At 35.5% G+C, this 14,938-nt stretch overlaps 1 protein-coding gene across 1 annotated transcript in view; it reads left to right on the forward strand.

Annotated features, from left to right (window-relative positions):
• TTLL7 (tubulin tyrosine ligase like 7) overlaps nt 1-14,938 on the forward strand; it is a 152,685-nt gene that overhangs the window by 76,794 nt on the left and 60,953 nt on the right. Inside the window, exons 10-13 of the mRNA XM_057714942.1 lie at nt 4,612-4,706; nt 10,463-10,610; nt 10,696-10,769; nt 11,863-11,998. Of these exons, the coding sequence (XP_057570925.1) occupies nt 4,612-4,706; nt 10,463-10,610; nt 10,696-10,769; nt 11,863-11,998 (453 nt within the window). The remainder of the gene's footprint in view (nt 1-4,611; nt 4,707-10,462; nt 10,611-10,695; nt 10,770-11,862; nt 11,999-14,938) is intronic.

The following is a 14,938-nucleotide window of genomic DNA, read 5'->3' on the forward strand; positions in this document are numbered from 1 at the left end:
TACTTTCTCCACTATTTTCTCAGCCTCACAGCTCTACCACTTCATGACTTCTGGATGTTGTCTTTCCTCTGTGTGGGTGCCTGGGCTGCAGGACTGTAGCTCCCTGGCTTCAGTATGTCTCTGCTTTAAACTCTCCAAGAGGAGAGAGGCTCCAATTAGTTCATTAATCAGTACTTCATACTTAACATCCCAGGTGACCTGAATTCTCCTTTAAGGCCATATTATATGCCTTGGGCTCCCCTAGTGTCTAGTCTGTCACCTGTGCCTTTGGGTTTGCTGCCAGTCCCTGGTATGGTCAGAGTCGTCATAATTTTTTTTTCGATTATAAAAGGTCACTTAACATTTAGAAAATATAGAATAATATAAAGGAAAAATAAAAATGCTGTCTTAAGATTTTTATACCTTTGTTTTCAGTCATGTTTTTGTTTATATCATATATGGAAGAAACCTTAGAAGTCACATGGCCCTACAGTACCCCATCCAGCAATTCACCCTAAGTTCCCTGATGATAGATCCTGTGGCTCTGATCATCAAGCTCTGCGGTCATAGATCACATGGCCATGAAATACTGTGTTTAGGAAACTTTGTCAGGAAAATAACACCTATCTAAACAGTTAGCGTTTACTAGATTAGTTACATTTTAAGGAACATGTTACTCTAGAAGATGTCATCAACAACTACTTTATATTTTAAGTGGATTATCTGGTTTTTGTGGATGATTTAGAAGTTGGAAGTTACATCTATAATATCAAGTTTTGTGAAAGCAAATTGAATGAGTGATAGGTGAGATCAAGACATCCAAAATATATTTTTAGGAAAGAACACTTTTCCAGTTTGAGGGCTACCGGCATCATGTGCGTGCGTGTATGTTGAATCTACGATGAGCAAATAATGTGTATTATATTTCCAATCAAACACAATTCTGTCAGGTGTTCAAATTTTGTTCCTGCCTGGGTCCTAGAAATAAGATAAATGTGAAGAATTTTGCTTATCATTTTGCTTCCTCCGTTTCTTGAATATGAAAGCACTTGACTCTGGACCACGGCCCTTCACCTTACTAGGGCCTGACATTTTCTTCTTTATATTTGCTATTTTCCTGTTCTTACTTTCGTTTCCTGTTTTTTACCTGTATTTATTTTTCTGCCTCAGCTATTTGTCTTTTAGTTTTGATGGGATGGGAAAGAAGTAAAGGCACTTGCATGAAGTAGAACTGAAAGGATAGCAAGGGATAATGATATTACAGGTATTTTATTTACCTATTTTTGAAACCATTTGCCTAACTGGAGCTTACCATTAGCTTATAGATCAGAATTGACTGAATGATTGAATTCTGTATTTTTTAAAGACTCAAAAATACCATTGCTTGCAATCATGTTTCTTCATACTTTATTTTCTCCATCATTTCCAGATCAATACAACTGCTAAAACACTCCACAATAACTTATTTTCATTTTCTATTCACTTTCATCATTTTCAGATCAATCATAACTATTTAAAAAACACCACAATAATCATCAGCTGTGGGTAATGAACATTTATTATATCAAAACAGTTAAAAGAATCTTATTTAGATCTTCCTTCTTTGTGTTTCCTCCCAGCTGCAACCATAGTAGTTCTAACATACGTTGTTAAAAACCTTTTGGCGCCATCAACTGGAATAAGGTAGCAGGTGCCTCTGAGCATGTGATAACTTTTAGTTAACCTGAATAATTGCAGGCAAGGATTCATAGTGACAAACTGCAGACATTTTCAATCATAGAAAACATTTTTAGGGAAAAACATGGAAATTGAGTAGAGTGTGAATATACTCTAATACTTGAATTAATTAATTAATTAATTAATCCTTGAATTAATTTCAACAACTCATTGGGTCAGATGGTGAGACAGAAGAAAAATAAGAGAATACTTGTCCTGGTCCAGTGGGGACTCAGATATTGTGTTTTATGGTAATAGTTACGAGTATAAGTAGAGAACAAGGTGCTTGGAGAAACAGAGCAATTAATCTCTCCATGTATATGTATATATTTGAGAGTTTAAAAAAAAATCTTTGCAGAAGAGGGAACACCTGAGCAGAGTATTTAAAGCTGTAGGTAGTGGGGGTAGGGGCTGGGGGCTGGGAAAGTTGGGGGGAAGTTACTGGCCAGAGAGAACAGCACTAATTTAGGAGCACAGAATTTATTATGGAAATTTTATGTGTGCATGAAATTACTGTGCTTATCTTGATAATAGAACTATGATTTGGATGGTTAATAAAATAGTATTTATTAATTTAATTTGCTATCTAGTAATTTTCCTTTTTTTTTGCGTACATTTATTGTACAAGCTGCTGAGCTTTAAGACTCTAACACCGTGGGTTTTGTCTGTTTTACAATTGGGATAGGAAATGAGAACCAAAGAAGCCATCCACATTTCAGAGCAGAAGTTTGACTGGATGGAACCCTAATTTTCAACGTTTTTTTTCTGTCAGCCATTTGTGGTTTTTCTTTTATTTTTTTCTTTACCTTTCTCATGAAACTTAAAAAAATCCAAAATGTTAATTGAATTAAATTTTTCTACCTTTTCATGTATTAGTTTATTTAATGTGTAGGTACATTTCTTCATTGACCAATTTCTTTCATATGATAGTAGAGTGAAGAATCTGATATAAATAAGAGAGAGGGTCTAAGACTGTGTTATAGCAAGATCTCACTCCCATCCTAGAGGAAGGATATGCCTGGCAGAATTCCAGATTGCAATTTTGGAATGAAATATTAAGGAATTCTATAAGGATAGATAACATTTCAGTGAACCACTTAATCATCAGTTCCTAAATGTCTTTTTTTTTTTTTAATAATCCCATTACATGTAGCAGCAGAACTATCTTTATTTTACAAATTCCAGAGATTTGAATCAGTATGGAACGGTTTAAACTTTTTTCATATAAAATATTTTATATTCTTTCTCGATACTTGTAAGAGGAAATACTTAGAGCTTTGAAGTAGCAGATTAATAAACTTCCTTTCTGAAATTTACCTGGAATGAATGGATGTTCTTGCAATTACCAATCTATTCTCTTCCCCTTGAGACCATATCACACAGATATGTTCATCACCTTCTAAATCATAATATGTTCATCACCTTCTAAATCAGAAATCAGCAAAGGCATTATACAGTAAGGCATACCTCTATTTTAAAAAATACAGTTTGGCATATCTCTATAAAAGGAATACTGTGTAGCCATCAAAATGAAGGCATGAAAGATTTTCACGATACATTGTCGAGAGAAAAACTTGGATTATAGTATATTTAGTATAGAGATGTATTCAGAAGGTAAAATGAGTATTATAAATATGTGTAGCAAATATCTGGAACACCATTTATCAAATGGTTAACAATACACTAGGTAGTGGCATTGTAGGTGATCTTTCTGTTGTTTGTTTGGCTTCTGTTTCTAATTTTTCTGCAGTGATTTTGTGCCACATTTCTAATTAGAGGCATTTGTATTCATGGATGATTTCTTAAGTATAATGTGGTATTTCCTTCAGCTGCCAGTTGTAAAATGCATGCTGTCAGTTATCTTGTGTCTTGTGGTGATGGATTTGTATAAGATGATCCTCTTCTATGAGTAATAGCATGAATGTTTTTTGAGAGAGCCTGTGGAGTTCGTTGGTGGTCATGAAATAAGCTGTAGTTTTAGACTCAGCAGTGTTCTCACTAATTAGTTAACTAAGTAATTTTCTTAAACATCTGCTATCCCAATTACATTTTCATAACAACAACAACAGTAGCAATAAAACCCAACAACAACAAAGACAAAAACAAAAACACCAGCTCTTGAAGTGGTAGTATATTGTATGCTAGATTTCTGGGTATATATAGTAACTTCTTATTTTTCTTCTTAATGAAATCCTGGAAATGATGTGGGAAAGTAGAACACTACAAATGGCTCATTTATTCCCATGTGTCCTTAAGCAGTTAGAAAAGCTCATACAGGTTAGTCTGCAGCTACCTTTAATGGTATCCTTTGAGTAATTTCAGTGATGTGAAATGAAATGAAAATTGATGAATTATTGTCTGAACCAGATAGAAAGAAATAAAATTTACTTTTGGGGCAGCAATAGATGAATTCATACAGAAGATCTGAAAGCAGTGAAAAGAGGACACTGATATTTTCAATATGGGAAGTACATACATGTATATAATTACTACTATATTAGTAACATGCATATTATTTTTTGTTCCATTTTTATTATTGTTATTATTATTACTGGTCCTCCAACCTTTTTGTTAGGATGAGTCACTTTAACTTCCTAAAGTTAAGCCCTAGAGTTCATGGGATAATAGATTGGAGAGAGTGGAGAGCAGAGAGAGGGCAGATGTGCTGACTGAAAATCCCGAGCTAAGGCAGCAAGGGGCAGTGATGACAGTCAATCCCTTGCAACTCCTTGACTTAAGGTGGTGGGGAAGGGAGGTGTGGCAATGGCGACGGGGCCATCTACCATGTGGAGCTTTGAGATTTATTGTAGAGTCCTTCTACTGGTTGGGGATCCCACATTAGATTAACAAATTTGTGCTGAATATTGATTGACCTACCAACATTTGGTTACTCATTGTTTTCTTTGTAAATTTCAGATCAATCGCGCGCCAAGCTTTGGAACTGATCAGAAAATAGACTATGATGTAAAAAGGGGAGTGCTGCTAAATGCACTGAAGCTACTAAATATCAGGTAAAGTGTTTCCTCCATCTTCTGGAATTTTTTTTTTTTTTACCATATTTGGCATAGAACAATCATTTGTAAATGGAATTGGCTTGTAATTTTAGTTTTCTGTGTTTTTGATTCTGTTCTTCAAACCCATTTAGTTTTCTTCTTTTTAAATATCTTTTCCTCTCCTCCTGAACTCTGCTTTTCCTTCTCCCCATGTGATTTGAACCTACAGTAAACATGCTTAAATTGCATTGCTGGTATAATTATTTAATATAGAGTATGAAGTGGAATTGGAGAATACCTTAGGAAACCTAGTAGATTGTTTCCCTCACCTCACAAGAAGAAACTAAAGCACAAAAGTCACTCAGGAAGTAAAACAAAAAAATCTCAAAAGTGCATTTCCTACCTTTCTGTCCACAGGTCTTCCTACTATATCATGCTACCTGGGTAAACAGAGAATAAAAGAGAAGCAGTTAAGTGAGAGTTTATCTTCCCATTGAAAAGCACAGACAGGATTTCCTTCTTTTTGAAAGCTGAATAATATTCCATTGTATATATACCACGTTTTTATCCATTCATCCATTGATGCACATTTCGTTTGCTTCCATGTCTTGGCTGTTGTGAGTAATGCTGCAATGAACATGGGAATGTGGGTATCTCTTTGAATACTGATTTCAACTTCTTTGGATATATACCCAGAACTGGGATTGCTGGATCAATGGAATATCATTAGTTTGGTTGCAGTGTACATGATAATGGACGTCAAATATTTGAAATGTTATTATGTGGGACGCTTTTGGCTTCTTATGAAAGAAATTTCTTGGAAGTATAACTGAACTGCTTAATGAAGTAGTGAGTTGTCTGCTATCATACATGTTCAAATAGAATTTAGGGTATTAGATTAAAGGACCTCTGAGGTCATTTAAGCTCAGAAATTTTGTGGTCTCAGTTGATTCTAATTGTCATTTTAAGAACTGGAAAAGACTTGTGGGATGCTTCCAAGCAATTTATTTATTTGAAATGTTTTCAAGCATTTAGCAGATGCCTGATTGAGAAGTAGATTTATATGGAAAGCATTATTCAAAAAAGATTGACCTATAAATTGTTCAGAAATTTTCATATGGCCCCTTCTTTTGTATGATCAAAGAATGATTTGCCTAAATTCTACTATTTCAGTCATTCTAAAGGAAATAAATAGAATGGAAAGCGATGTAGCATGGGAAACTTTTATTTAGCTTGCACAAGTGTATCAAGCATTTTAGATTATTTAAGCAATATGCCTATACATTTTTTGGCATATGTATCGTTTAAGTGGTCCTGTCAAATGTATGATTTCCGCTTAGTTTCTTAGTCTCCTTTTCAAGTTTAAGGACTTCTCATTTCTCTCCTGGACTATTTTATTGGTTTCCTCCCTTCCTTCACTATCCTTCACCCCATTTCGCAGTTTCCACTCTGTTGCTCTGCAAGTCATTTAACAAGTATTTATTGAGTGCCCGCTACTATAGGAGTAGGTGCTGGGGGTTCAAAGTCTCGGTTTCTGGCTTAGATGACTTGTTTGACAGTATGTCATTAATTTAGATAAAGCTTTTAGGCAAGAAATAGGCTTAGAAGTGATGGGGGGGAGGGAAGGTAGAAATGAAGAGAGAATTGAGTTTTAAACAAGCTGATTTTGAAGTGCTTTGAGACACCCAGGGCAGAATTGTTAAGTGGGAGATTTGATGTATAGGGCCCCAGGGAACCGAGACTTCTTTGTGACTGACATCTATGTATAGATTGCTGTTGAATCCAATGGATGAGAACATACAGTTGGAGTGTGTATATTGAGAAGTAAAGAGGCGCAAGGGCAGAGCTTGAGGGAGGCCAACATTTAAAGAGAGATTTATGAACTCTGATATTCTGCTCAGATTGTTTCCACACCGTCAGATAAAGTTTAAACATTGCTTATAATGCGTTTTTGATCTTTAGACATGAGACTCTTTTTGATCTGGCCCTTGCATCTCTCGCTAATCTGATCACTTTTTGTTCTTCTCTTTTCTCTGACTTAGAATTAATTTTTCTAAGAACTCTTGTGCGATGCTGTTTCACATGTTCATGGTTTTGCGTGTATTCCTATTTAAATTTTCTCTGGTGAAAAAGCTTTGTCCCACTGGTGAACGTTGATTCATTTTTTAAAATTGGGGTAAAATATACTTAAAATTTACTATCATAATCATTTCTAAGTGTGCAATTCAGTGGCAATAAGTATATTCATATTATTATGCAACCATTACCACCATCCTTCTCTGGAACTTTTTTCATTATGTGAAACTGAAATTCTGTACCCATTAAACAACTCTCCATTTCTCCCTCCTGCCAATTCCTGGCAACCACCGTTCCACCTTCTGTTTCTATGAATTTGACTAGGTACCTCATATAAGTAGAATCATACAGTATTCGCTCTTTTGTGACTGCCTTATTTAACTTAGCATAATGTCTTAAAGGTTCATTCATGTTGTAGTTTGTGTCAGAATTTCCTTCCCTTTTAAGGCCAAATAATATTCCATTGCATTTATATACCACATTTTTGTCAACTCATTCTTAAATACCTAGCACAAGCCTGACTTCCTATTTGAAGCTTTTGCTGAGGCAAAGTGGTTTACTACCTCCCTTGTGCCATCAGCCTACTTACTATCACTTTTTAAATAGCATCCATTGTACTCGATGTATTTACTCACATGCTGTTGCCCCCACTTGAGGGCAATGTCTCTGTCTATTTATCTTTGTATTACCCGGGGCCCTATCTAGAACTAGCGTAACTTGAGGGTGATGTCTTTAGACCATCTGCAAATTGACCATCTGCAACTTGAGAGCAATGTCTGTCTCTATTCACCTTTGTATTCCCAGGGCCCTATCTGGAACTAGCATATAGTGAGTACTAAATAAAATTTAGGTTGGAAGACAAGGGTGGGGGAAGGATATTTCATTCCAAGGTAACTCCTTGTGGTAAGATAAGCAAGTGAGGCAAGAACAGCGTGTTCATAGAACTTCCAGGGATTCCATGTTACAGGAGCTTAAGTGTGTGAGACCAGCTGATTAGAAAGAGAAATCCCGTGGATGGAAGCACAAGGTAATGAGCAGTGGAAAGGGCTCCAGAAAGTGTAAACAAAACTCCTAGGTCAGTGTATGGATACCGCTGAATGGAAAAATACTGATTAAAATGCGGAGCGAATGGAGATCTTTTGGTCTCCGCTTAAGTTTTATTTTGGACTAAGAATCATTAGTACTGATTTATACCTATATTTATAGAAATTCAAGCAGTATTCCTCAAGGCCAGAATATGGGAGTATTCCGCTAGAGAAAATGTCTTGGTGTGATTGGCCTTTCTTTGTTTCTCATTGTTTCCGAAGGAACTTCTTTATGAGCTTATTTCTGTTACTCTTCTTCATTCGTGTGTGCTTGAGCTGTGTGTGTGTCAGTATCCTTGTCTGTGAGTGCCGTATTTGCTGTGAAGGTGCATATAGCGCTGCGTTCATTTCTTCCACAGCATTCTTTCAATCCCCCCCCTTTTTTTTTAAAATCCTTCCTTCCTCTTTTCTGTCACTTCATTTTTCCTTCCTCTGTTACATTTTTTTCTTACCAATTGTTTGGTCTTTGTTAGTCTCTATTCTTATTTTCATATCTATTCCCCTTTTCTCTCCTCTCCTTCCTTTAAATTGTATGGTATATAGAAATGATTATTCTACATAAAATGGAATATCAAAGAAATTGAACTACCTAAACCACATTTCCCCTTTCTCTAAACAAAGGAAACTCAGCCAAATTTAGTATTTATCATTGGAAAAATTATATTCTCAATCACCCAGTCACTGAAATCAGAAATTGCTGCCTCAAGTTCAGCCCTTACATCTAGTTAATAATAATAATAATTAATCACCACAGTCATTCATTCTTCCTCCAGAATAACCCTTCAAATCTTTTCTTTTTTTCTAATCCCACTGCTGCTTCCCTGGTCCAGGCTGTCACAGTTCATATTTGCTAGTGAAATAGCACTCCATCTGTTTCAATCTGTTTGGGCTGCTATAACAAAATACAATAGACTGAATAGGTTATAAAAAACAGAAATTTATTTCTCATGGTTCTGGAGGCTGGTGATCCAAGATTAGGGTGCCAGCATGGTTGAGTGAGGCCTGCTTCTGGGTCACAGACTTCTCATTGTATCCTCACATGGCAGAGGGGTCTAGGGAGCTCTCTGGAGCCTCTTTTATAAGGACACTAATCCCTTTCAAGGGGGTTCCACCCACATGACCTAATCACCTTCCAGAGGCCCCACCTACTAATATCATCACTTTTGGTGGTTAAGATTTCAACATATGAGTTTTGGGGGAAGGCACAAACATACAGACCATAGACCATCTCAACAGTCTGCTTCTTTTCTTATCCATTTCTAAGCCACTGTACATATTGCCAAGGCATAATCTTTAAAACACACAAATACAATTATGCCCTTCTCCTTTAAAAACTCGCTCTCTGCCCTCCCCCACTGTGTAAAGTTCAGTTTGAGACTCAGTAACCTAGTATTTAAGCCTTGTAATTAGCTGAGTTTCTTGCATTCACCAATAGCTCCAGCCATACTAAATGACTTACAATTTTCTGGATGTGTTTATTCTTTTTCTCAAATTATTCATTCTACCCTGTTCACTTGTTGAACTCTTGCCACTCAAACCTTCATGTTGTGATGAAAGATAATAGATGAGTTTCCTAACACTCTTGCAAGTTCAAGTTGTGAGGTGGTGCATACTTGAGACAGAAGAACACTCTCTATTATCTAGGGCCGTGGCCCCTATTCTCAGTGCAATCCCCTGTTGAATAGAATGGGACCACATGTAAACTTAAGCATGTCTTTTACCCTTCTACACTAGAAGCTGGCCAAATGGCCTTCCTGTGACCTTTCCTTTGGTTTATACCTTCATCTGGGCCCTACCAGGCTAATGACATTGCAAAGTGTGGAAATGTAAGCCTAAGAATAAGAAATCTGTTTTTTTTCCTACAGCTGAGGGCACAATTGGCTTTGCTTTTCCTTTTTTTCCCTAGAGTCTACCTTGTTCCTGCTACACCTTTAAGGGTGGTGTATAAGAGTATAATTTGGAGGGAGAGAGGAGAAGAGACCTCGGGCTTACCTGATTGTACCAGCTACATGGGAGGGAAGAGAGACAACACAGGTTCAGAGGAAAACAATCTCACAATAGGGATTTTCCTATTAAAATCAGACAGCTGTGACTAAATTTGCATGGTTGTGCAAAAATGAGATGCTTTCAGATAAGCAATGATTGTTAGGCTGAGATTTCAATCCCAATTGAAAATATGCTGAAGAGTGGTCAGTATAAGTGAGAATGCTTGAATATAAATGGAACTGGTTGAAGGAAGATCAAGGAAACAACATTTATTAAGGACCTATTAATGTTACCCCAAGTTAATCTTTATAAGAACTCTAGGAGGGAAATGTTATTGTTAACATTTAATAGATGGAGAAACAGACCCAGTAGTTAATTGACCTAAGATTGTTTCACTGGTAAGTTGCTATGCTGTCTCCATTTTATCTTGCTACCTTCAGAACTTTTGTTTACTGTATGGAGATCCATATCTGATGAGTGACTAGGTGAATATAATATGTGTGAATATATAAATTTAATAAACATCAATTCCTATCCCTACTGGGTCTCCTTTTCTGCTAATTCACAAGGGGATGAGATCTGAGCTTATTTGAATTCTAGAATATGGTCTTATGTTCTATATTTTAGGACCAGTGATAAAAGGAGAAACTTGGCTAAACAAAAAGCTGAGGCTCAAAGGAGGCTTTATGGTCAAAATTCAATAAAAAGGCTTTTACCAGGTTCCTCAGCCTGGGAACAACAGAGACATCAGTTGGAGAGGCGGAAAGAAGAGTTGGTATGAAAAAGTTAACAATGTACCTACAACTTTAATTGCATAATTCATTTGTCAGGTTTTATTTGTAAAATTTCTTCATTTCTAGAAGGAGAGACTCGCTCAGGTACGGAAGCAGATCTTGAAAGAAGAACATGAAAATCGACACATGGGGAATTATAGGTAACTGTGCTTTTGTTTTATAATAGATTGAAGAAGTGAAGTGTCAAAACAGAAGTGTCTGCATTTTTTAACTTTTAGGCTTATTTTAAGCACTGTTTATTTCATTCTGAGAAAGTGCTTTTTGTTTAATTTATTTCCAGCAAAAAAAGATAGTCAGCAAGTAGATTGTTTAGACTTGGGGGGAGCTCCTGGGTGGTTGTGTGAAGTCTTTTCAGCTCGATGTTATCATGTCACCTTATTTAATTATAATGTGCTATTTTGAGAAAGTTAGGCTTCAGGTCTTTTAGTATTCTTTCTGTCAGTTCAAAATGGTTGCTGTACTTCATTTTAAATTCAGATATATCAGGAAGCAGGCAAATAATGAAGATGTTTGGAGGAGGCAGGTATGAGTCAATAGAAAGGGATGTGGACTGTGTGGAACTGGACCCCCCTCCACAGTATCACCTTTGGTAGGCGAAGAGCAGACCCCCTAAGCTCTTTTTGTGCTTGGAAAGACTGCCCCTCCTCCCGAGCTTTGACATTGACTCAGCAGAATTAGGAAGACTTGACATCGTAGAGCTTCCTGCACTCCTGGTAAGATGTTCTTTCCAGCCTTAACACTTTCAACAGTAATGATAACACATTCCTCTCACCCTATGTCTACCTAATTCTTTCCACCAGAGAGACAAATTCCACTACCCCTCAAAAGATCATTAGGATTAATCACTCCATTCTTGTACACGTCAATAATCACACTGTCTAAAACTTCCCAAATTATCCCTCATCACCTAAACTCTCTCCAGTAAAGCTCTATATTTCTCCAATATGCCCAATCGCAATTCTTCTTCAGCCCCCTCCCCTCAACCAAACCTTTATACTGTGCCTCTGGAACTGCATTGTTCAATGATAATTCTCCAGATAAACTTCAATTTGTATGGGTAACAGATGAAAACTTATGGATTTTTTGTAACTGTATTCATCTTTATTTCTAGCACCTAGTAAAGTGACTGACACAGAGTTGATGATCAAGGATTATCTATGTAGTTGACCTTAACTCTTGCGCTATGATAGTGTTTTTTTTTTTAAACAAGCTGGTTTATCTGATTTATTGTAGGCGAATTTATCCTCCTGAAGATAAAACACTGCTTGAAAAGTATGAAAATTTGTTGGCTGTTGCCTTTCAGACCTTCCTTTCAGGAAGAGCAGCTTCATTCCAGCGAGAGCTGAATAATCCTTTGAAAAGGATGAAGGTAAAGGAATGAATGTTTATAAAGAGAAAAAAGAATTGAAGCCACACAATGTGTCTTTAAAAACAACCCATCTTAGTTCCACATATAAAAACATTTCACTTTTAAGATGTACTCTCCTTCCATTTTAACAGTTCATAATGTTTCATAACCAACCAAATGATTTCATAAATAGGATGATGTCTGACAATACAAATTAAGCAGTAGAGAATGTCGATATTGTGTTGTAATCTATTGTGTTACAGAGTTGTGTATACATAAGTGAATAAAAAATAGACTGAAATAACCTAGTGGTTTGTGATGTTCTCATTATTTGGATTGTAACTAACATTATACAATTTTTTCTTAACTGATACTACATAGACCTGGCATATGAGAAGTAATTGAAACACACACAGAGTAATCTGTTTGCCTTACTAAAAGGTCTATTAGTTATCTATTGCAGTATAATAAGCTGTTACATTTATTTGCTCATTATTCTGCAATCTTGGCTGGGCTCAGTTGAGTGATTCTTCTGCTGAGCTAGCTGGGAGTGAATCATATATTTGCATTTATCTAAAAGCTCAGCTGGGTGTGGAAATCCAAGATGGCTTTCGTCCTGTGTCTGGTGTGTCCTTTGAGATAATTGGAACATCTGTGGAAAGGGTGGGTGTCTCTTTCTCTCTACATGACCGTTTAAGGAGGGTAACCAGATCTCTTAATATGATAGCTCAGGGTTCCAAAAGGGAGCATTTCAAGAGGACAAGCCCAGCGTCCAAGGGCTAATCAAGCCTCTGCTAGCATCATGCTTGCTTAGTGTGCTATTGGACAAATAAATTTTTATCTGTTGTCTAAACAGTCAGTGGTCTTTAATAGTTTTCTAAGTATTAGTATTTACTCACATACTTACCCTTTCTTGTGTTCTTCACTCCATCATGCAGGCCTGCTAAAACTGTTTATATTTTATATTACTGGAAATCTCCCTAGAGTGATACCTCCAGTATCTTGGATACCCTGTTATATTGAGTGATTCAAAAATCATGAGAAAGTTTATTATAAATAGATTTTGCTATGGTCTTTTCAATGAAATTCTGCAACAGAAGGATATAAAGCCATTTTCAAGCTGGCTAGGCCTACGGAACAGAAGCAGAAGGAATATTGCATACCCCAATGCTCTTTTCCTTTAAATTTCCTTCTTTTGATGTTTGCAAGTATTTTCACCATTAGAATTATATTCTGTGGTCTTTTTGTTTCTCCTGACCCACATAGTGAGAGACCTTTGTTCATTTTCCTTTACCTGTTTTGTAATGTTATTTCTCCCTCCTGTGGATACAGCCTCTGTTGCATCTTCCCATCACTCTGCTCCTAGAAATCCTAAGGATTTTGGAGCCACATAGACTTACATTCAAATTCCAGCTCCCCCATGTGTTAATTTTGTAAACTTAGATTAAACTATTTGATCAATCAGATCACTAAAATATTAGTATTAAAGCTACATTTGACAGGTTGTGAAAATAAAATTAAGGGTAATTAAAATAGTCTGTTTATAAAGTACCTTGGCACATAATAAATAGGCTTCAAGTCTTAATTTGATTCTTCGAAATCTAGTTTAAATGTCACCACTTTGCCTGTCCCATTCCATTGGTCTGTGAGACTATTCTTATACAACTCTCATACAATCTTCATTACTGTTGTTTTTTATAGTAAGTGTCACAACTAGGTAATATGAGTCCTCAAATTTATTCTTTTTAAAACTCTTTTGGCTTTTCTAGGTCCTTTTATGCTTAAATACAAATTTTAGAATCAGGTTGATTCTAAATTTTGATTAATTTTTTAATTACATTAATAACTCTGCTATGTTGGTAGTTGTTCTTGCACATCTTTCATAAATTTATTCTTAAGTATTTGATATTTTTGCTGCTGTTGCTGATAATATTTTTTGTAAATTTTTTTATTTTTAATTTGTTGCCAGGATGCAAAGATCTGATTTTTTTTTTATATTGCCCTTATATCTAATATTTTTATATATATTGTATTTTTACTAACTGCATTTCAAATTATTTTTTGATTTTTATTTTGGTTGCTTAGAAGTTTGCTGCTTAGTTTCCATACATTTAAAAAGTTCTAGTTTGATTTTTGGTAAGAATTTCTAGTTTAGTCATTGGTGTTAGAAAACATATTCTGATTTCAGTGTTGTGAAGTAAATTGAGACTTGCTTTAACTCAGTATGGTACTTATATTAGTGACTGTCCAAGTCTACTTGAAAATAATGTGTATGCTACAGGTGATGGTTATAGAGTTTTATACACATCATTAAAGTAAATTTGGCTATTAGTGTTTTTCAAATATTCTATAATCTTTCTGATTTTTTGGACTACTTGTTCTAGCAGTTACTAAGAGAAATTTGTTAAACATTCCAACTGTGATTGTGGATTTAGTTCTGTCAGTTTTTGTTTCATATACTTTGAAGTTGCTAATTGTATCTTCCTAATGAATTAATCCCTTCTATTTTATCATTATGAAATGTTTGTCTTTCTCTTGGGTGATATTTCTTCTTTTAAGATTTACTTTATGTGATTAATATAGCTATACTAGTTTCTTTCTTATGGTTACCGTTTCAATGACATGTTTTTTCTATCCATTTATTTTTATCTCATCTATGATCTTATACTTAAAATATCTCTGGTAAACAGCATATAATTGGGTCATATTTAAGATCCAGTCTGACACTTTTTTTTTGTTATCTTTTTATACAGTTATTGGTATAGTGGGTTTATATCTTCCCTCTTGCTCTTTGTTCTGTATTTATCCCATCTATTCATATTTCTTTTTTGCTTCCTCATTTCATTCTTTTGGAAAAAGCAATTATTTTTATTACACTGTTTTATATTTTCTATTGGCTTTTAGTTATATTTGAAACATATTTTTTTCTCAAAAGAAATTATAGTATGCATCCTTTAATCA

Source organism: Hippopotamus amphibius, chromosome 1 (genome assembly GCF_030028045.1).
Source record: "Hippopotamus amphibius kiboko isolate mHipAmp2 chromosome 1, mHipAmp2.hap2, whole genome shotgun sequence".
NCBI lineage: Eukaryota > Metazoa > Chordata > Mammalia > Artiodactyla > Hippopotamidae > Hippopotamus > Hippopotamus amphibius.